The sequence below is a fragment of the Calidris pugnax genome, unplaced genomic scaffold (assembly GCF_001431845.1).
Source record: "Calidris pugnax isolate Ruff unplaced genomic scaffold, ASM143184v1 scaffold347, whole genome shotgun sequence".
Lineage (NCBI taxonomy): Eukaryota > Metazoa > Chordata > Aves > Charadriiformes > Scolopacidae > Calidris > Calidris pugnax.
In genome coordinates, this window is record NW_015091298.1 from 820,519 (window position 1) to 843,973 (window position 23,455).

The 23,455-nt window shown below is 47.3% G+C and overlaps 2 protein-coding genes across 2 annotated transcripts in view; one reads left to right on the forward strand and one right to left on the reverse strand.

Moving 5' to 3' along the window:
* Positions 1-166, reverse strand: part of CMTR2 (cap methyltransferase 2) — a 9,065-nt gene extending 8,899 nt beyond the window's left edge. Inside the window, exon 1 of the mRNA XM_014960776.1 lies at positions 91-166. The gene's annotated coding sequence lies outside the window, so the exon portion shown is untranslated. The remainder of the gene's footprint in view (positions 1-90) is intronic.
* An 8,686-nt stretch (positions 167-8,852) lies between these two features.
* On the forward strand, positions 8,853-21,978 carry PNP (purine nucleoside phosphorylase). The gene is made up of 6 exons (XM_014960758.1): positions 8,853-8,988; positions 12,284-12,453; positions 13,784-13,887; positions 15,788-15,963; positions 20,111-20,301; positions 21,761-21,978. The coding sequence occupies exons 1-6, from the start codon at positions 8,966-8,968 to the stop codon at positions 21,976-21,978; spliced, it is 882 nt and encodes a 293-aa protein (XP_014816244.1). The 5' UTR covers positions 8,853-8,965.
* The last annotated feature ends 1,477 nt before the right edge of the window (positions 21,979-23,455 follow it).

The window sequence follows — 23,455 nt, forward strand, 5'->3', positions numbered from 1 at the left end:
CTCAGCGCCCCCCCGCCCTCCCCACCGGGAGGGCTTTTACGTTTTATTCTTAAAAATAAATTTCAGAGGGACGCCTGAAGTCGTACCCACCGCTGTTATTGCTGGGAGAGGGTGCGGAGCAGCGAGGCCCAGCGTTGCCCAAGTGATGGCAGCAGGAGGAGGCAGGGAGCCCATTCAAGGCCACGTCAGTCACAGCAATGTCCAAAGAACAAAGTTAAAAGTTTTATCGAGCACAGTTTATCAGCTGGGACATCACAGACAGTACCTCGCCTCGAACAGGATGTGAAACAAACCAGTGTGTTTTACACGTCCTTTTGCCATTGCTGACTTAGACATAGGATAGTAGAAAATACAATTTCTAGACCAAACTTGAGCCTAGAGTATATCCCAAACTAACCTCAGGTAATTATAATAAAATGCACACCCTTTGTGAATAATGAGCAGGCTAATCAGCAAACCTCCCCAAGTGTGTTAAACACAATCTTAGATGCATACATATAGTTAGGAGTGCAGAATGAATCATTAACCCATCAGCTGTGTTTTATCATTAGAACCATTGGGCAGTTTGAAACATGAGGTGCTGCTGGCTGTTCTTAAATGCCACCACCTGATTCTGCAGAACTGAAATGAAAACAAATCTCTCAAGCCAGTGTGTTGATTGGCTTTCACACACCAGGTGAAGAGCTCTCATTTGGGGACAACACCAGCAGCTAAAAAGCAGGCTGCTTTTCACCAGAAAACCCTGCTCATTTGAGCTGGCTTCATTCTGCAGGGGGAGGAGCAGCAGTAGTGCAGCCCAAAAGAAATTAAAACCATTTATAGATGTTATTCAAACAGCACTTACATATAACAATACTTACAGGTTGTTCAGAGGAAAACCGGGAAGAAGGCTTTGTTGCAATCTGCTAGCAACCCCTTGGAGAGAAAGGGCTGGGGCTCAGCACAGCTTTTTGCCTAAAGACTTAGGACATCAGCCCTCCAGAGCCAGATGCAGCTGACCAAGGAGCAGAGACAGGGCAGGGCACCATCGTCTCCCAGCCTTGCACATATCACATCTCAGCACACGCTCTCCAAGCCAGCCTCCATCTCTAGAGTCAGCAGCATTGCTCCTCCATGGTTCTCTGTGACCTCTGTAACCCACAAGCAGACCCTCAAGGTGACTCTTGCACATAGTAACCCACTTTACTGTCCTTTTTACATCCACCACAGACTTGTTACACCCAGTTGGGTTAGCAGGGGGCAAGAACCTCAAGAACCTTGAAATATTAACAGAGCAATAATAAGCAGAATCAACCATCCATTGCAGCATCCCTGGAAACATATATACCCTTTCTAGACAGCAAAACAACATCTGAGCTGCAAGCAGAGGCAGGAAGGTCAAAGCAGATTAATTACTACAGCAGACATAGGGTGCAAGCAGCTCTTGAGACTTTAAACATTGTGGGGATTTTCCTATATGCAGGTTAGAGAACAAGGCACTTGCCAGCCCATTTAGGAGCCAACAACCAACAACATAGCATGAGTTAGCAGAAATCCTTTTGCTTCAATGCCAGGTTTGCTGCTATTGACTTCTGCACTCTCACATATTTCTCCTTGATGAAACACAATCCAGCGCTAAGCCAGAATTAATTTAAGCACAGAAATTCAGTTTTAGGAGTACAAAGAATTCCAGAACTGATATAACTAAGGAGAACTTTGCTAGAAGCTAGATAATTGATTAAAAAAACAAACTTGGCATGTTCATCTTAAAGATGCAATAATGATGCATAGGTAAGCTACATTTTCTTGTACTTTGGATACATTAAAGAACTTACACCTTAAAGTAAGAAGTAAATATCTAAATCTATAAACAGAAAATCTTTCTCTCCCCCCCCCCAAACTATTTATTTATCTTCTGAGTTAAAGGGATACTGCTACAAAATAAAAGGAAGCTTAAGTATCAAAAAAATACTGTTCTACCTACAACTACAAATACCAGACTAAAACTTTCTCTTTAATTACACTTAATAAAAAAGAATGTGTTTTTAGAGCTGAAACTACCCTATTCACCTCTGATAAACAGCATAAGAAAAAGATACTTACTGGCTGCTTCATCAGAAAAAAGTTTGACCAAATGAGAAAGAGCTCAGGTGTGGATGGAAGATTTATATGTATGTCTGCAATACCTCTTCACCCTTTGATTGGCCTGTTTGAAAATCACTTGCCAATCAGTCAACACCTGTGGCTATTTAAAGGTGGGGTGAAAGGTAGGATGGTTTAATTAAAGTATATGAGCAGCTGGTGGGTAAGGAGCTGAGGGTATTGGGGGTTCTATAATGCCTGTTGTGGTCTCCCTTTGGTTGTCTGGTGTGTGTGGTAATGTCATTGCTAAAATAAATTTTACCTTTTGCTTAAGAGAGTTTAAGGTTAATGGGAACATAACAAAGATATGTTATAGACTGAAGTGTTTTCTCTCTAAGTTACTGTGGATAATAGGTTTTTTTAAAACACTGAGTTTAAGACCTGCTTCTTCTTAATCTTCTCTTGAATACTTAAATCACCTTTTTGTGTGCTCTTGGGTTCTTAAATGCTTGGATGATACCAGCAAGAGGACAACTGTAATTCAGTATGTGGCGGAACTGATACGTAAGTAAGACTCTTACCTCTTCAGTCATGCCCTGCTAGGCTTTTACCATAGCGTGTAGCATCTTGGGGTCACAGTCTGCTGGGCTCCTGAAAGCAAGGCTCTCCCAAAGTACAGGGGAGAACAGTTCATCACTGAACGTGTAACATTACAAGATTCCCAGCTAAGAGAAATAGCATACTTAAGAAAAATATCATACTTTTTTCCAAAATTAAACTTTTAATTCAGCTTATGAGCTTCAGTTGCCTCCTATGTTTTCCTAAATACTTCCAAGTTAAAGTGGAAGTATTTGAATTTCAAATAGATACTTCTATCAAAAGTCAAATAGATACTTTTATCTTATACTAAACAATCTCTTTTCTGCCCCTATGAGAAACTGAAGATGGGAACACAGCACTTTCTTCCTGGATTAGCCCCATTTTTGTGGAACTAATATTCTGAGAGGTGATCTTCTCTCTTTCTCTCCATGAGATCATAAAATGTATGTACAATTATAGCAGTGAAAACCCTGAACTGTCTCTAAACAAGCATTGTGCTGTTAGACAACTAATTAAGAACAAAGTCTTGTTTATGCCTCTGACTTTTTTTTTTTCCATAGTTAAAACAGCAAAATGCATATATTGCATAAGCATGCTAGGTGGTGGAGTTCAGGAGTGTTGCTGGAGGGTTTTTAGGGGGTGTCTTTCAATGCTATCCGATACAGAGGAAGGCAGCTGGGGGAAGTATGCTGAGCCCTGGTAGTTTTGGATCGAGGCTCACCATGCAGGATGGAAGATGCCTGTAAGTTTGGGAGACATCATTCATTTTTTACAGATAGGCACGTAATAGCCTTTTTTAAAATTATTTTATTTTATGTAAAAGTGCAGAGCAAATAGCGGTGAAGGAAAGATTTACAGGGATACTTTTAGCCAATAGATGTACAATGATGTACAGTTGTCTAACCTTTGCTTCAAAAAAAAAAAAAATCACAAAAATGGAAATAAAAAGGGAAAACCTGTATACTATTTAACATTGTGGCATTATTGCACCACAAATGAGACCATGAGGAAGCATTGATCCTGTTGGGACATCATAAATCATGGACCATGGCTGCAGGTATGTTCACCTACTGATGACCTCCAGAAAGCAAGTGTTTTCCAAAGAAGGGTTTGGGGGAATTAGGAATGCGGTCCTGGAGGCCGGTGAAAAGTCTGCTCTTGAGCTCCATGGTGTGAAAGTATTACCCATTACTGAGAGAAAGCCAGATCACAGACTGGAATAAACTTTGGTCCTACATGGTCTCAGGATGGAGACACATCCTTATTCTTCCCATGGAGCGGCATGCACAGAGCTCCGGGCCAGTGGCTGGCTGTGGTGCCAGGATATCAGCTGTATTTACCTGTGTTGAATAGGGGAATATATCAATTTTCAAGAATCATTAATGATACATATAGCTGTGCAGTGCCATTTAACTGTTTGAGAATTGTTTTCTTCTGTGACAGGCCTGAAAGCATTTCTTCCTGATAATATTTAGCTTTTCTTTTCAATTTATTTGCATTTATTGTAGACCAGAGGGGTATCTGGCCTTTTATAGTCTCTACACTACCGGGATCCATAGTTTCTTTTCCGCTTATCCTCACTAAAGCGTTGTTGCAGCTTTTTCCCCTGAGCTCTCTGATTTTTCTGCCTGCCTCAGAGCGCTTTCACAGCACACAGCCCATCCGGTCGTTCCCGATCTCCTCTTGTGCCGTTTCTGTCCCTTCAGAAAGTACAACTCCTTTCCTTCAAATCCCCGAACGATCCCTTTCTCTATGCCCTGTCTCTACTGAGTTCCGTGACACAGCACTTTTCATTTCCACAAACCCCTTCCAGCCTTTGAGGTGGAAGATGGAGGTGTTGCCTGGCCTTGGGACACCTCTGCTCTTTTCCTAATTTCCATGGTGTCATTTGTGCACAGATCGTGGCCAACTTGCTTTCTTTTTCTGCCCGAGTCTTACAGAGCTGGTGAGTTTTTACAGAGCTGGTGTACAATTTGTGAATGTTGTGTCGTCCTCCCAGCGAACATCACGTAACCCTTATATTAGCCCATTCCCACCCCAAAAGCTGTTTCCCCACTGCCCTTACAGGAGGGCTCCTCAGGGCTGCACGCTTTGGGTAGCTGGAAGCTTTTTCCTGACGTCTAGCCTAACTGAACACGCATCTCCCCAGCTCCCTGGTGCCTCTCTCAAGTTTCTGTGTCTCTCCTGCCTCCATGGCAACATTTTCAGGCTGTCACCGGAGCATCGCTTAGTTTTCATTTCGCTCAGCTAACCATGACAAGCCTTTTGAGCCTCTGGTTTTCTATTCCCCTGGTCATCCCTTTTCTGCCTTCTCTATGGTCGGAGGTCTCTCTCCTGAAGATGTACAACGAGCAGCCCCCGTGTCACTCCAGGCAGACCTTCCTAAGGATTTCTGTAGGGGAATAACTTTTATGGTACATAATTTGATGTTATTTACCTTCCTCGTGGCTAGTAACACTCCTGTGGCTGTCTAGGAGAACCAGCGTACAAACAAAGGATGAGTTTCCCAAATAATGAGTTTCCAAATTGCTGCAAAAGTCCTGATTAGCTCCTTGAGTGCGATTAGTAATTTTTTTTTAATCAGACCTGGAACCTGCACTTCAGGCAATCAGCAGCAAAGCAAAATCTTTCCAAGCTTTATCTATTTCACCTTCCTCCAAAACACTGAGGCAGACTCTTCCTTTTTCTGGATGCAGGAGAATTGGGGGATGGGAAACGTCCCCCAGAGAGAGATAAAGGTGAGCCCAGCACCAATGAGGGCATGGTAATGCCTACAGGACTTTTTGAGCGATGCTTTCTCCTGGACTAGGCTGGTTTCAGTTGTCTCCACAGTGTAGACACCCCCTTAATCTTTCTTCAGCTCCGTTCCCTTCCCCAAAAAGGTGATGTACACGTGAGAAGACTTAAAGATAATTTGATGCTGCGATAATGTGAGCATGCGGGGAAGTGGGAGACTTTGCCCGAAGCACTAATTAAATGTTTTGATGAAATGCTTGCAAAATACTTCACAACACTTCTTTAGATAGCAATTGCTGGAGGAATGTAAAGCATTGTTACAAAATTATTTGAGGTGATTGTATCTGCACCCTGTAGCCCTTGAAGTTCTGGCTACAGGAACAGGACTTGAGTGACACCCGAGTCAATAAGATGTGGATTACAGATACAATTTGCAGCAGACACATACATACAGCAAAAGCAAGAGACGTCTGAGATTCAGGACAGAAAGACTGTCAATACCCTTTCTTAAGGCTTATGCAATCTATTCAATAACTTATGTTTTTTTTTAGCTGGCTCTGCTTTGGAGTAGTTGTACAGGAGCTGAAGCTTAATTAGTTTTTTCTCTTCCTCTCTACAGTGTTATTGGCATGAATGCCCTCAATGCTCAAATTAATTTTTCTGGTAGAGCAAACCTTTATCTAGTACTTGTCCAGCCAATGCACCATTGCAGGTTAAAACTCCAGTAATTCTTGCTGCTGCTAAATAACGGGCGCTGCAGGAAGATAGATAAAACGGTCCCTTTCCGATAATCCTGTTTTCCATGTAAATCCAAACTAGGGAGGAGATTGTCTTAGACGAGGACAAATTGGGAAGAGCTCTCAGGCTGTCTCATCTCTCCTGTCTGCTTTGCTAAAAAGAATCAGATTAATGAATGTAATCAGATTAAGGCTAAAGAAGGGAACATATCTGGGGGGCATCAGAACTCTGCTGATACCAAAGAACTGTATGGAAAATCAACGTTAAGGGCCTAAGGTTGCTCTATCTTTTAATTTAATGGGAGCAAATAACAGCTTTTAAAGAAGCCCTGAGTTTTGGCAAGAGGAGTGGGGGTTTCCAGAGGGCAAAAAGATTTGGGGGAGCTGGGAAGTGGTGCTAAGGCTCTGGCTTAAGGCAGGCATTTCTTGGGGTGACAGTGACTTGCAGAGTCCTTTGGCACTTCGGCTCACATAGAAGGGCAAAGGTGCTGCTTGGACGCAGCGTCTGATGCAATTAAATCTATGTAAAACCACCTCTGCTCTCAGAAAAACAACACTGAAGGGAAAGGAGGATAAACACCAAGGAGACAGAGATGGCTGAGGTTCAGAAAGACAAGAATGAGTGAGCGATGAAAAGGAGGTATATCTGAAAAAGGAGTGGGAACACGGTAAAAACAGAATAAGAAAAAGGAGGTAAAAGGGGAAGATGACAGGCAATATTAGGTGCTTAATGCTGATTTTCCGTTACCCCCAGCAAACTGAGAGTGGGGTGCACCATGCCAGCACAGCGATGTATCCCTGATTCCTGAAGTGGCAGCACACATACCCACCCTTCTGCATAAAAAAAAGACATAAATTTTAAGTTTCCTAAAAGAAAATAAGTAAGAATTGAAGGTGTGAATATGAGGAAGAAAGGGAGGTGGTCAAGAACTTGAGGGGAAAGGACACTTATGGATACTGTTCAGATCCATTTTCTATTTCTTCAGTGCTAACTCTGTTTTTCAACAAATACCTGTTGTTGACAGACCTTGCTGCTGCCCGCGATGCCCAAATCCTGCTGGCTCTGATGGGCTCCCAGCCTGTGCTGGCATCAAGGATGATACTCTGGATTTCTGCCTTGGACCTGGGGCTTTCCAACACGAGGGTTCTCTCTCTCTCTAAAAATGCCCAGGTTTTTCTTGCTGCATTTATTACCCTGTTTTGACTTTGAAGTTCTCAGAGTTGCCCGGGGCAACCAAGGGGATGTTTGCTGTGGGATCTTCAAGACCAACAAGTGAACATGAATGGAAATAATAGGAAATATTATGAGACCTAAAACTGGTGTTGCCCAACCTGATTTTTCTAATTTCTTTTTTAACATCTGGCTGATTTGTCTGGGAATTGACAAGTTCTAATTGGGGTTTTCTCCCTGCTTGGGATATTTATACATTCTAGTCTTGCACATCCCTTCTGGATCTAGAAGCTGTGAGGACATATTGTAGCTGTAGCCTTTCACCTGGGGCATGGAAGGTCTCTCCTCTGCTCAGCACCAATTTTAAAAATATTTTTTTTGGCACTTGATTGTTTTGGAAACATCTCTGGCTCTGTTAGACTTGGTTTACATCAGCTGTTGGGCTCAGGCACTGTTGCACGGACAGACATATATGACAAGGTTGTTTAAAACTTTGTTTAACAGAATAAAGCTAAAATTGGAGGGGCGGTTGCTGCAGGCCCTGGGTTTGGTTTTGGTCTTTTTCTTTTTTTACTGTGTAATCAGCTGAACAGGAGTTTAGGAGCCAAGATGATGAGGGCCCTGGAGCATCTCCCTTGGCCAAGATGATGAGAGGCATGGAGCATCTCCCTTCCGAGGAGAGGCTGAGAGACTTGGGTCTGGAGAAGAGTGAGGGGGGGATCTGATCAATGCTTATAAATACTTAAAGGGAGGGTGTCAGGAGGATGGGGCCGGTCTTTTTTCAGTGGTGCCCAGGGACAGGACAAGAGGAAATGGGCACAAACTTGAATGTAAGAAGTTCCATCTAACCATGAGGAGGAAGTTCTTTGCTGGGAGGGTGGCAGAGCCCTGGCAGAGGCTGCCCAGGGAGGTGGTGGAGTCTCCTTCTCTGGAGACATTCAAACCCACCTGGACACGTTCCTGTGGGACCTGCTCTGGGTGGCCCTGCTTTGGCAGGGGGTTGGACTAGATGATCTCCAGAGGTCCCTTCCAACCCTGTATCATTCTGTGATTCTGTATCTGAAGACAGTATTTCCTTTTGAGATGGGGGAGGCGATGAAATGTGGACACAAAAAAAAATAATCCTGAAGGATGGTTGCCATGAAGAAACAGTGAGAGAACAACGTGTGATGTGGAAATGTCTCCTTGCTGGTGTCGGTGGTAGGCGGTACAGGGCATCCCGTGAGGGGTTTGAATCCCAATGGAGCAGGTGACTCCAGCTGGTTCCCGGTGGACACGTGCCGGGGCAGGCGTGCAAATCTACGTGGGTCCCTCTGGAGAGTGTGTGCGTGCGTGTGCGCGCGTGTGAACTTTCGAGGCTTTAACCTGCGCTCTACGGGTGTGAGCTCCCCGCAGAGTTCTAGATCCTGCGTGTCATAGGGGTGAGACCAGAAAAGCAGATGTCCTCAGCAATGCCCCTCCTACTCGGGGATTAGGGATGCTCCCGGGGGGGGGGGGGAAATTGCAGAGGGAAGCTGGGACACACCTCCCTGACTCACCGCCGGAGACAGCGGCAGCTTCCCCGGGGCTCAATAGGCCTCTGCTTTCTGGTCAAATAAAACCCCACAGCTCCATTTTGAGAGAGCATCCCCTTTTTGGTTAAGCAGAGAAGAGGAGGAGGATGGCCTATGCTGAGGAAGACAGGTAAGGGGCTGTGAAACAGGGGGTGCACGGCCACCCGAGCTCAGAAGGGGCTGGCGAAATGGCATCGCTTTTCCCCCTCCTTGTTTTCCTCTTCTTGCTGGGCACTCAATAAACGTCAGGCCAGGGCTGCTCAGCGGTAAAGATCTTATTATTGAAGAGGAGCCTGGCCATCTGCCCATGTCAGGTGCTGGTATTATGAAATATGGCAAGGAGCAGGTGACCTTGGGAGAGGTTTTGGGCCAGAAGAGGCAAATATCGTGGCATGCAGAGGGTCTAGGCTGCAAAAAAAAATGTATGGCGGTCTGCCCCTCTCCGCAACGTAACTCTTTGTCTGCTTATCGGGGCTATGTCTGCTTTTTTCCGTGGATTTGCTTTCAACCAACCTCAGGAGCACAATGAGGGTGGTTTCTTTTCATGCCACAAAAGATCCGTCACCGGTGACAGTCCTGTGTTTTGCAACAGATGCGTTTCTCCAGTGGATGACAGCAATCACAATAAAAGGGGATTGTGTTTTCAGCTGATCCTGTGATTTAATCCAAAGCGATGCTACCGAGCACTATTATTAGGTGTGCATTGTTGGAGATGGAGTAGCTACAGAGGGCTTTGTGCTACATGTATTAATTCGGGCTGTCAAAAGCCCTGCTCAGACCTCGGGCTCATGCGGTTCCAGGCAAAACGTTGCATTTGGTGACCCACAGGTCAAACTTTCCCCCTTTCTGCTCCCGCTGAGCAGGTACCTCCTTCGTAGCCAGAAATTATCCGTGCCTGCAGGTCCCCTTTGATGCTGTGCATCAAGCTAAATATTGCAAGCCGGGCATCACAGATGAATTTTGGCATTCCTGGGAATGGAGAACCATCCCTCAGCTCAGCCTTTGGGATGGAGAGGGCTCTGCAAGGCCCGTGTGAGCCCGCTGAAGGTCCTTTCGGGCAAGGACAGTTAGGCAGCACTGGAGTTTTACTTTGGATAATAAATATTTTAACGTCTTCTATTTAGACAGAAAAAAAATTCCCTTGAACTCAGCACAGCTCGAATCAATCCCAATGTCTTCAGCAGACATGGAATCGGCTTCATCCCACACTCCTAAAATATCTATAGGAATAATCCAATTTTTAATGTTGTTTTGCAAGGGTGTATGCACCTTTTTAAAAAACAAACCAAAACAAAAAAGAGGGGATTATTGATCAAGTGGAAGAGCAGATCCTGGTGACCTCATTCTTTTCTCATGTCTGCCACATGAGTCAAAAGCTTGGGTATTACATTGAAATTCTCCTGGTTCCCTCTAATTTCTAAACAAGGATTACAGTTATTTAACAGAGAAATTGGGGGGAATCATTCGTTAATGTATGTAAAGCACTTTTAAAGCTTTTCTCTGGGAGCAAGGGATAAGTCAAGTGTAGGCTTCATTAACGTCACTCTCCCCGCTTTTGCTTATTTCAAGTGCTCATGGTGCACTTGAAAAATTCAACAATATGTTATGGTAAATAACCTCTTTCTCATTTCCAGACTTTTCCTTTGAGGAGTATTTCAGCCAGCTGACTTTCTTTTAATTTGTGAACGTGGAAGTTATTTCTTCTCATTGGATTGCAGGTTGATGACATATTGGGGTGTTTCTGACACCGTAGTTTGTAACTGGGAACATAAGTGTATCGGCCACTGGACAGGACTGATAGCAGGAGATGAAAAAGCTCACAGAAGATATCTGTGCAATAGCTGCCTACCTGGTCCATATAAAGAAAGAAAACACATAGAGTGGAGATCCTTTATTTGAATATCAGATACTCCAGTCAGAGGAACCGGTTGTACCCTGACAGTCAAATCCTCTTCATCAATGGTCTAAGACCTGGAACGCAGAGCACTGCTTGGAAAGCTTTTCTGTATGTCCTCTGAGGCTGCAGAACAGCAGAATCACAACGTGCCTAAGGTTTGCACCTCTGGAAATAAGAGACTTGATTAAAACAAAGAAACATTCATGAAGTGTGGCTGCTTATCAGCATCTCCGGTCAATTTTACATCACCTTCAGCCTCGCAGCATCTGATTATCTCACCCCTTAATAAGCAGATCAGCTTTTCATGGAGAGAACCTGCTGCCCCTGCCTGTGCTGGTTCACTCTGTCACCCAGTCCTCTGTCATAGACAGTCATTAATTCTGCTTATCAATGGTAATGTCTGAGATGCCACCAAGAAATGCTCTCAGTACCTTTGCTTTTGAAGAGAGCTTCCAATCAACCTTGATATTGACTTTCAGAAGGTATCAGCATTGTCCTATTGGAAACAGGATTATGGGATTATTCTGCTATTGATTGTGTTTCAAAACTGATTAATGCATGTGATGAATATCGGACTGACAGGCCTAAAAACTGAAGTCCTCTCTCTTCCCATGAGACATATACATGACAGGCAGTGTACTGTCAGCTTCTATCCCATCTTCTAGCAACGTGCCTCAGTGCTGGATAAGACCTATTTTTACCAAGGTATTCGAGCAGTCCCCCTCTTCAATCAGACTTCATAAGGAGACCCAGGAGCCCAAATTTCTGGTTTTCATTTGTTTTGACATAGACTGATGTCATTGGGCCTCTTGCCCAGGACTGATCTGCATGTGTGACCCACTTCCCGCCCTGTGGGTAAGGAAAGGATGAATGAGATCTCCACGTTTAGCCTCCTCTACTGAAACCAGGAGTTATGGAGAAAGTGGATGTTTGAGATGCGTTACCAGCCCCAGAAGGAAGCACTGGGAGCTGATGCCACTCAGCACTTAGGAAGATTGGGTTCTCCATCTCTGTAGGTGATGCTTGCCCCACATCCCAGTGGTCTTCCTATTGCAGAGAATGGTGTCTACTCCATCAGCACAGCATCCCACCCATGCTGTACATGTGCTTTTGGACTTCCATCCTCTTGTATGTCCCCATCACAGGCTGGACATCTCTGTGCGTGCACATATAGGTTGGAATTTCTTGGTCTAACTGTGCTTTTGCATTCCTTCAGTAGCTCAAGAGAGACCAGAGTCTGTCAGAGGCAGGAGTGGTTATGCCTTGTGACATTTCTGTGATCTGGGTATCATTAGCCATTCTTCCACTGCAGAATGAAACCAGCAAAGAGGATTCAAGTGATTTGCCTCTGGCTGAGGGCAAAATATATGAGATTAAAAGTGAAACATCTTCAATAATAGCAGTGAAGCTCCTGTTATTTCACTTTTAATGAAAGTTCTTCTTCTTTGCACCTTTTCAGGACTTTTATCCTTTGAAGCTTTTTCTTTGGAGGGGTCGTCAGCCTCGCTGATCTCTTCTCCTTTTGCAGAAACAGGTACGAGGTGTATAAGGAAACAGCAGATTGGTTACGCGCCCGTACCGACCAGCGCCCGAAGACGGCCATCATCTGCGGATCCGGACTGGGAGGCCTGGCCGATGTGCTGGAAAACAAGACAGTCTTTCCATACGAGGACATCCCTAATTTCCCACGGAGCACAGGTTAGCGCAACCCAGGGGCATCAGTCATAGAATCATAGAATGGTCCAGGCTGGAAGGGACCTCCAAAGGTATCTAGTCCGACCTCCCCGCAGTCAGCAGGGACACCCCCAACTAGACCAGGTTGCCCAGGGCCTCATCGAGCCTCACCTTCAATATCTCCAGGGATGGGGCCTCAACCACCTCCCTGGGCAACCTGTTCCAGTGCTCCACCACCCTCACAGTGAAGAACCCTCTCCTCCCCTCCAGTCTAAATCTGTTCCCCTCCAGCTTGAAGCCATTGCTCCTCGTCCTGTCCCTGCAGGCCTTCATAAACAGGTTCTCCCCAGCCTTCCTGTAGGCCCCTCAGGTACTGGAAGGCTGCTATTAGGGCTCCCCGGAGCCTCCTCTTCTCCAGGCTGAACAACCCCAGCTCCCTCAGCCTGTCCTCGTAGCAGAGGTGCTCCATCCCCCTGATCCTCCTCCTGGCCCTTCTTTGGACCCTCTCCACCAGGCCCATGTCCTTCTTATATTGAGGGCTCCAGACCTGCACACAATACTCCAGGTGAGGTCTCACCAGAGCAGAGTAAAGTGGCAGAATCCCCTCTCTGGACCTGCTGGCAACACTTCTTTTGATGCAGCCCAGGATGGGATTGGCCTTCTGGGCTGCAAGTGCCCACTGCCTGCTCATGTCCAGCTTCTCATCCACCAGCACCCCTAAGTCCCTTTCCTCAGGACATCCGTTGACAGCACAGTCCAACCTTACAGAGAGATCACTCGAGTCACCGTGCGCCGCGTGGCACTGGTTGGCAGAGCAGTCCCTCGGTGGTGAAATTTGTATTTGCAGTAAAAAAAAACCCTATGACCTCATTGCCCTCTACAACTACCTGAAAGGAGGTTGTAGAGAGGCAGGGGTTGGCCTCTTCTCCCAAAGGAATGATGACAGGACCAGAGGTAATGGTATGAAGCTGCAGCAGGGGAGATTCAGATTAGATATTAGGAAGAATTACTTAACTGAAAGAGTGGTCAGGCCCTGGAACAGCCTGCCCAGGGAGGGGGTGGAGTCACCATCCCTGGAGGGATTTAAGAAACGTGTAGACGTGGCTCTTCAGGGCATGCTCTAGTGCCCAATGTTATAGGTTTGTGGTGGGGTGTAGTGTGTGGGGTTGTGGGTGTGGGGTTTAGTTGGTGATTCTGTGATTCTGTATTTCTTTGTTATGGTACTTACTTCACTTCCAGCTCCTGGTTTTGCGGTGCTCTGCCCCGCTGTAATGCATAATCGCCAACTGGCAAACCCCTCTGAAGTCAAAGACCTCGCGAGCTGTGACTGAAATGACACTCTGTTAATTTCCAGTTGCAGGGCACGTGGGCAGACTGGTGTTTGGGGAGCTGAACGGGCAGCCCTGCGTGTGCATGCAGGGACGCTTCCACTACTACGAAGGGTACTCCGTCAGCACGGTGAGTTCTCCTGAAGAAAACCATTTCACGTTGCAGGAGATAAGTTGTAAAAGCTGCAAAAGCAACCGCTTGCTTTGATGTCTAGCTGCAGGAGGTTAGCTCTTGCAATGAGCCTCCATTGCTCTTGCGATGAATCTTGCTTAGATTTTCAATTTCTCTCCCCCTCCCCCCCCCCAAAAAAAATACAGTTGGGAGTTCAAATGGAGAGGCAGTCAGCTTCTCCTGGGTGAAGCTGATGCTGCGCAGCCATACGAGGTGGCTATCCCCACTATACTCACAGGGCAAAATAGCATATCGCACCAGGCAGGTTGATGTATATAGCTTAACTCCATCATTTTAATAATGATTTACATCAGCAGTTGCAAAACTATGAGTGGTAAGAATAATCTATTTTAATCTTTTGCATTTGTATAGCGTACAGCTTTTTTTTTTTTTTCTCTAGAAAAAACTCCCTGGCTCGTTTAACTTGGCACACTCTCCCAGTTAACGTAGAGAACTATGTGAATATTCAAGTATTAGCTGACATGCATGTTATTTACATTTCCTTCGGAAACACCAATAATATTTCTTATTTACTGGCTGATAGTTTTGCACGTTCTTTTTTTTATTCAGATAGCTTTGAATTTTATTTGTGGCTGAGGTCAGTTTGCATTTGGGTATAAACTGTAATGCCTGGCCCCACTCAACTTTTTATACAAAAAAACCCAAATTATTTTAAATGCACTTGGTACAAAACTAGATTATCAAAACATGTTTGTCTATTACAACAAATGCATTTCTTAAAGAAGTTATGTCCATAGCTAGGGAATTTTCTGCTTACAGCTTCTTTAGCATTTGAGAGGTAGCAGATATCGTCTTGATTCCATCCTGACTCCTCAAAATCAATCTGCTCGAATGATTTTTTTTTTCCGGTGCCCAGTCGTTCCTTAAGTTTGGATAAGCAGGTCACTGAAGTGAACTAACGTGAATAAAATGAAATGAAGAAAATAATCTCTATGTTTCTGTGAAATGCATCGCTGCTGTAAAAAGCTGGTTTATCAATTACCCTCCGAGTCCATGTGCATAAGGAGTTACTTCAATCAGTGCAGTGGTTTGATCTCCGCAAGACCTTGGCAGCGAGGAGGAATTATCTGCATATTCTTTTTGTACCACATCTATTTGACCTTAGTGCAACTGTGGAAATCATGGGCTCGAATTTGAACAGTATTCATTTCAAGATGAGTTTTTAATATGTTTAAAAAAACGTTCAAATTGTTTCGATTTAAATTAGTGGAAAATTTAAAATTGGAGAATCATAGAATCATGGAATCATAGAATGGTTTGGGTTGGAAGGGACCTCAAAGATCACTGAGTTCCAACCCCCCTGCCCTGGGCAGGGACACCTCCCACTAGAGCAGGTTGCTCAAAGCCCCATCCAGCCTGGCCTTGAACACTTCCAGGGATGGGGCAGCCACAGCTTCTCTGGGCAACCTGTTCCAGTGTCTCACCACCCTCATAGTAAAAAATTTCTTCCTGAGATCTAATCTGAATCTTTTTTCTTCCAATTTAAAACCGTTTCCCCTTGTCCTATCATTACACCTCCTGACAAAGAGTCCCTCCCCAGCTCTTCTATAGGCTCCCTTCAGGTATTGAGAGGCTGCTCTAAGGTCTCCCCGGAGCCTTCTCTTCTCCAGGCTGAACAACCCCAGCTCCCTCAGCCTGTCTTCATAGGGTGCTCCATCCCTCTGATCATCTTTGTGGCCCTCTGCTGCACCTTTTCCAGTTGTTTGGTCTCCTTGTGGCCTCATCGAGACCCTTCTCTGCATCATGTGAACTGTCCACAAATTGCAATGCTACAAAGGTAGTGGTAGCTGTCTAGGAATTGCGATACTCATTGTGTACATACCTTTGGTTCTTGCAGATCACCTTTCCCATCAGGGTCTTCTTCCTCCTGGGGGTGGAGAGCTTGATTGTCACCAATGCTGCTGGAGGACTGAATCCCCACTTCCAAGTGGGGGACATCATGTTCATTAAAGATCACATCAGCTTCTTTGGCTTGGGAGGGCAGAATCCCCTGCGTGGACCAAACGATGAGAGGTAAGGAGGCATCCCCACCCTCCCAGAACTGGGTAGCATAAGGTTGCAAAGAGCAGAACAGCATTTCTGGTGGTTTAATGAAGGGTTGGTGTTGCTGCCTTAGACAAGCTGCATGACATGTTGTTTAGTCTTCCATAACAGCCCTCTTACTGCCTTTTGCTCCTGTCCTGATTCATCTCCTGCTGTCCCACCCTGAAGTTCAGGCTAAATACACTTTTCCTAGCCCTTGGCTGACCCCTCAGCCCCCGTGTTACCAATTAGTCCTTTTTCCTCCAGCTGCAGGCTGGGACTGCCATTTGTGCCCGCTGGCAAGTATTTACAGAGAGGTAGAGTTTGGCTCCGGGTACCCACGAGGGAAAAGTTAAAGCAATAGCTGTGTGTGCTGCGCCACCTGCACCCTTCCTTGGCTGTTTCCTGCTCCTCCAAGCCTGTAAGGAGTTTATACGCAAACCTCCAGAAGGTTTTGTTCTATAAAAGTAGGCTCCTGATCCTTCTCCTGACATCGCCAGCCGTACCGTCTGCTGAAGAGACCTGCTGCTGTCTCTTCTTGTCAGTCCCTCTCTCTCTGCTAGGTCCTCTTAATTGAGCAATCTGGTGAACTGCCGTGCTTCCAGCCGGCGTTTATCAACAGCCACTTCTGGTGTGGTGGAACTGATAGAGGCCAGGCACTAAGCTGATAGCAAAGACAAAACCTCAAGATCTCCTGATACCCACCCTTGTATCCAGGTCATCAAACGGCAGTGTCTTTGTTGACATCGTGTATTCACTGAAGGCATCAGCCTCCTGAGAGGTGGTTGTCTTGGCAGCCTCTCAGGAGACCTCTAGATCTACGAGAGTGACCTGCTGCTGGTTGAGCTGGGAAATCAGAGTTTGTATATGAGCTGCGTAACAGGATCTTTACCCTATGGATGGTACACAGAGGAACTTGTAACACATCCCCACTCCTGGACTGCAGTTGTTGCCAGACACGGAGTTGCTTTGAGCAAGAGGCTGGAGTAGATGACCTCAAGGTCCCTTCCAACCTAAATTAATCTATGATCCTAAAACCCTTCCAAGGCACTGTGAGACTGGTAGGGTGGAAGGCAACCAGCACCAGCAAGGTCATAGCATTGAGAGGGGACATGCCAGATGGACTGGTGTTTACATAAAGAAGCCCGTTGGGTCTCAGACGGGGCTAAACAGAGAGTGAGGACACATCCACACCAGGCTCAGGCTGAGCCAAGGAGAGCACGGCAAACGTGTGGAAAGTCAACATGGAAGCCAAGAAGATCCAGGGCTGTCAAGAGCCTTACGGCAGGAAAGAGGCTGGATTGTGATAAGGAGATAACATGAGCAGGAATTATGTCCTAGCCAAGCTGGCAGGAGAGAAGCCAGGTGAAATCCAGGTGTGTGAAGGCAGAGGACAAGTAACAGAGGTGGAGAAGGAGGTGGTAGTTTATGAGCAAAGAGTGAGTTTAGATAACGAGCTGGTTAAATTCATTGTGGAGTTGGTAGCTTCATCTTGAAAAAAGGGCATGTTTGCAGGGCAGGAACCTGGGCTGTCCTGGGATCTTTCCAGAAAGAAAGTTCTGGCTGAGGATAAGGTGGTCCGTCTGGTTTCCAGTTAAAGTTATTTCCTCCCTGATGTAACGCCAGATCTGGCTGCTACTTCTGAAGAAATCTGAAAGGTGCTAGCAACTACCTCAGGAGAAATAAATGCTGTTCTGCCGTTCACATGGCAAGAGGACAGTACCCATCTGAAGCGGAACGTCTTTGCATCTTCACAGGTACTGGTGTGGGTTGGAGGAAAGAATGATCAAAAGCACAGAAGGCACAGGGAGGAGTGTTTAAAGCTCTCTGGACTTGCATAATCATGCAGGAACAGGAGGAGAAACGCCAACCAAACAATAATTGCATCTGGAGAACATTCAAAGCGGCGGCGCTGTCTCGTTGCCTCCCAGGAGCAGCTTCCTGGCGAAGGCTGTAGTGCTCTGGGAGGTGACTTTTGGATGGCTGACCACAGCATCAAAATGGGCAAAAAGGTCTTTATGAAACGGCTTTCAAGGTACTGCAGAGCTTTAGCTGAGCTTCCTCCTCCTAAAATCCAGTCCTGTCCAGCCCAGCCACCGGGAAGGATTTATCTAAGCACAGCAGAGTAAAACTAGAGGCAATGAAGTGATGTGAAAAAGGGAAAATGCTGCAAAAATCTGAGGACTGAATTTAATAAATTAGAGATTGGCTTCCGCGTTGCTGGCCATCCTTCAGGCAAGAGAAGCAATTTTCATGGTGATGAATACTTATTACCTCAGACCAGATGGGAAAGTTGGTTTTTTATTTATATAACATTTAACTGTTTATAAATGTAAAATAAGCCACCTACTGCCCTGAGCATTCAGCTGGAAGAACATGAAAACAAGAGCTTTAATAGCCTAGATGAGGGACCTGGTCCACCCCTACCAAACTGGATTGGTGAACGTGGCTGGGAGTTTATTTTCCAGACTTCCTCAGCAGCTGCACGCCAGACTTGGCCATGTATTTGTGTTCTCCTTGAGTCAATAGTAGCATTTCCTCAGTCAGAAACAGGACTGAGCTGTTATCTTAAGGTCCAAAGCAAGTGAGAAGACCCAGCCTTGAAGCACAGCATGAAGGCTACCTAAAATATGGTAGCCTGGAGTTCCACCATGTGCTACTCTCCCCATTTCCCTGCAAAGGACAACACCTGGAATGGGATGTTGCTGTCTAAATGTAGACAACTAATACCATTTGATGCTCTGCTGGGTATCCAATACCCATTCTCTGGGGCTGGCAGATGCGGTATAAGACCTACAGGATGTGTGCGTGCCCTGGGTGGGCAGCGGAGGGGCAGGAAGAACTTACTGGGGCATCTCAAATGCGCAGTTGGATTGAACTTCTGTCCTAGAAGAGTCTCCAGGCTTGTGCTCGGTGTGATTTTGCTGCACCAGGAACCAAATGCAGACGTAGATACTCTTTCATGGGATGTATTTTCTGACTAGCAAGATTTGTTCTTCTGCCTTCCAAAGAAAGTCAAGCTTTGAGGACCTTCAAATGGACATGAATGGAAAGACTCAGATGTCACTGAGTTCAGTGCATCCAACTCTTTTTCCATGCATTAGGATGTTAATGCAGGGACAGGACAGCCCTTGCTGTTGTGGTACGGGGCATCCCTGCCTGTGAGACCAGTTTAGGAACTGCCTGCTGTGGTGAGTCTTAGAAGTAGTGACCCATGCTCCATTGGGCCCTGCTCAAACCCTCTCACTGGGACAACCCTTGGGACTTGGTTCCTGTTTGCAAGCCATCCTGCAGGAGAAGCAAAGGGCAGCAGCTGTCTGATGGACAAGATATAAAAATCACTGCGGGGAGTTACTGGGGAAAGAATTGGCCATCAGTGTTCCCTGGAGACACAATCACAGAATGGTTTGGGTTGGAAGGGACCTTAAAGCCCATCCAGTGTCACCCCCTGCCCTGGGCAGGGACACCTCCCACCACACCAGGTTGCTCCAAGCCCCCTCCAACCTGCCCTTGAACCCCTCCAGGGATGGGGCAGCCACAGCTTCTCGGGCCAACCTGGGCCAGGCTCTCACCACCCTCCCACCAAACAAGTTCTTCCCCACATCTCAGCTCCATCTCCCCTCTTTCAGGGTCAAACCCTTCCCCCTCCTCCTGGGGCTCCCCTCCCTGATCCAGAGTCCCTCCCCAGCTTTCCTGGAGCCCCTTGAGGGACTGGAAGGGGCTGGAAGGTCTCCCCGGAGCCTTCTCTTCTCCAGGCTGAACCCCCCCAACTCTCAGCTCCCCCTCCCAGCAGAGGGGCTCCAGCCCTCCCAGCATCTCCGGGGCCTCCTCTGGCCCCACTCCAACAGCTCCATGTCCTTGGAAAGACCATTCCTGAAGAGTTTGTGTGGCAGGAAAGCAGTGCCAGACCTTCCAACAGCCATGACCTCTGCTTGCTGAGGGTCTCGGGTGATGACATCTAGCAGGAGTGTCATGGTGGCAGAAGTATCTCGTGATGAGTCTGGGATGAGAGAGATTGCATCCACGGCAGGTCTGCCCTCAACATTTCCCTTTTCTCCAAAGGGGGAGCATCTCAGAACTCTGCTGGAGGGCAGGCAGCAGCGCTATCACCACAGCTCTGCCTTTTACTGCCTTGCAGGTTTGGAGTGAGGTTTCCCTGCATGTCAGATGCTTATGAACAAGACCTGCTGGGCCTGGCGATGGAGAGCGCGCAGGAGCTGGGCTTCCTGAGCTTCGTCCGAGAAGGAGTCTACTGTCTGCTGCCTGGTCCCTGCTACGAAACCATCGCCGAGTGCCGGCTGCTGCAGGCGCTGGGGGCGGATGCTGTGGGTACGCGGCTGGGGCTGGGCTGGGGGGAGGGTTGGTTGGGCACCTGGATTAAAGGGTTAATTCTGCTCGAGGCTGGCTCGCTTCAGGCTTCCACTCTCCCTCGGAGACTCCTGGGCAGAGAGAAATGAGCTCTGTGTGTTCCTGCAGCGCCTTAGTGCAGCTTCTGGGATGGATCTGCAGAAAGTCTCTGCTTAGGGCTGCCCGGGACAGGGACCCCGCTACAACGTTGGGTTTATTTCCCAAGCACATCTCCCACGCTCTGACACCTTCACTTCAGCAGGACCGAGCAGGCCCCCAGCAGAAATAGAGTCCTTTTCTATTATATTTTTAAATTAGAATCATAGAATCATAGAATCATTGAGGTTGGAAGAGACCCTTGGGATCATCGAGTCCAACCATCTCCCCTACTCTACAAAGTCCTCCCCTACACCATGTCCCTCAGTACCCCATCTAAACATCCCTTAAACACAGCCAGGGACGGTGACTCCACCCCCTCCCTGGGCAGCCTGTTCCAATGCCCGACCACTCTTTCTGTGAAAAATTCCTTCCTAATGTTCAGTCTAAACCTACCCTGTTGGAGCTTGAAGCCGTTCCCTCTCGTTATATTGTTAATTACCTGTGAGAAGAGACCAGCACCAACCTCTCTACAGTGTCCTTTCAAGTAGTTGTAGAGAGTGATGAGGTCTCCCCTCAGCCTCCTCTTCCTCATACTAAACAGCCCCAGCTCCTTCAGCCGCTCTTCATATGATTTGTCTTCCAGGTCCTTCACCAGCTTCGTTGCCCTCCTCTGCACTCGCTCCAGCACCTCCAGATCTCTCTTGTATTGAGGTGCCCAGAACTGGACACAATACTCGAGGTGTGGCCTCACCAGTGCCGAGTACAGGGGCAAATTCTGACACTTTTGAGGATTTTTAGCGTACCTCTTCCCTACAAAGCAGCCCTCCATAAGACTCTCGATGGTTTCGGGATGGTAGTTAGGGATAGCTTCCCAACTGCACACGAGGAAGCATTGTCATCCATATCTTTCCTCCAGCTTGACCCCTCATCATTGAAGCATCTCGTGGAAACCTGTTCATTAGTACCCGCAGATTCGTTGTGTGAGAGGGAAGGAGCTCAGCTTCCCACAAAGACATTTTTCTTTGCAGTAGCTTTTTTTGTTTTTTCCAGCCGAGGAGAAGAAGACCCAAATGACACAGCACATCAGTGCTTCTCTTCGCAGGGCTGCGAGCAGTCTGACACGTCTCGGGGAGAGAGACGTAGCGCTCAGGAATCCAATGTGGGTGGTTTATTGTGCCGAGCAGAGGTGGAGCTGTAAATGCTACAACTGTGACAGCCTTTGACTGGGGGGGGGATGAGACGAGGGCATGGGCTGAGGGTAGGATGGGGGCTTGCAGCCTTGGAGAGATCTTGTTGTGGTGTAAATCCTGACTCATCCAGCTCCTTTCCTCTCCTACCACAGGCATGAGCACGGTCCCAGAAGTCATCGTAGCCAGACATTGTGGCCTCCGAGTCCTCGGCATCTCCCTCATCACCAACAAAGTGGTGGCAAGCTACACCAGCCAAGAGAAAGCCAACCACGAGGAAGTGCTGCGCGTCTCGGTGGTCCGGGCTGAAGCCCTGCAGAAGCTGGTCAAGCATCTCCTCGGCAAGCTGGGGGAAGGCACAAACTCTCCGTGACCTCCAGCCGCTTATCGTTCTTACCGTAACGAGTGAACACTTGCAAGTGCTGGGGGAGAGCTGTCGGTGAGACTGTGCCCTTCTGCTCTCCTGCTTTTTGAATAGACCTTTCGATCTTTGTCCCTGTGCTTTAGCTGATCAGGTGCAGAGGTTTGCTTCGAATTTTTTTCCAGAATGATCCCTTTGTTTAGTAGCCAGTGACCAAAACAGCTTTCTGGCACTTACACAGGGTCTGACCTCTGGTAGATCCCAAACCCCTATGTCAGCAAGGAGCCCCTCGGTACCGTGGGCTCCAGCTCCCCCTCCTTCTGCTGCAGAGCTTTTGGTGCTTCTCTGGCTCATGGTGCTGCCTCTCCTGCCCTGCGTCTCTGCTCCTCCATTGCCCTGAGCCCCTGTGCCATGAGCCAGGTGGAGAGCTGGCCACGGGGCTTGGTTCCTGCTGGGCATGGTCTGGTAGGACCTGATCTGAAGCCGGTGGAAGCCCGCAAAAAGGCTCCAAGTTTTGGGTGAGGCCCTGGATATGTCTATCAGGCTGGACTGAAGATGAGATCTGTCTGGAACAAGCGATGCTGCAGGGCAGGGAGGTTGATTTCACAGCCTGGAAAACCACTGCATCCCCCTGCATGGGGTTGTTGTGTTCCCTTACCGCCCCCAAAGGTCTTCTCCAGAAAGCCCTCTCTGTGCTCACTTCTCTGCTCCTCTGGACGGGCTGTGGAGCTCCGTAGCTGTTTGCTGTGATGCAGTGTGGCCCCCAACGACCCCTCACACCTCCCCGCTCCGTTTCCAGCCTTGAACCCCTGTTTGACAGGAGGTGAAAGTGCAGCTCAGGTACAAGGCATGAGTTGTCCATGCACGGTGTAGGACTGGCCAACCTGGAAAGAGGATCCAGGTCCAGCTCTGCCTGGTGTTGTTCATTCTGTCCCTGGATGTGGCAGCTTGAGCCGCTTGCACCGGAGACTGGTTACTTTTTGGTGTCCCAAGAAAGAAAGACCATGGTTTGACCTCAGTGTTTCACCCCAGCTTTGCTCTGCTGCAGTCCCTGTGTGATGGGAAATGACAGCGGCAATTATTTTGAAGCAGGTATGGTATTTTTCTGACTTTTCTGGTCCTCTTACATGAAGAAATTGAGCCTAGCAGTGAGCAAAGGACAAACAGGAGAAGCCACCGCGCTCTCCTCTACCAGCGCACCGATGGTCTATCAAGGAAGGGTGACTGTTCACCAGAATGGTGCATTATTCATTGTTCCCCAAAGGTCAAGCTGAGCCATCAATGCAGCTGGATGTGAAACAGTGACTGTAATTATTAGGTAACCTTTTCCCTTCATTTATCTGGGAGTTCTCTGTGAAGCCCATCACTGTCATCGCTAAATGTTTCCAGTTGACACACTGGTCTGAACTGAAGACACCCGACTGGTCATGGGGAGCTCCCAATCTGCCTTCCTAGATTTAGCTGATCAGTTGTTTACCGTTGATGCTTG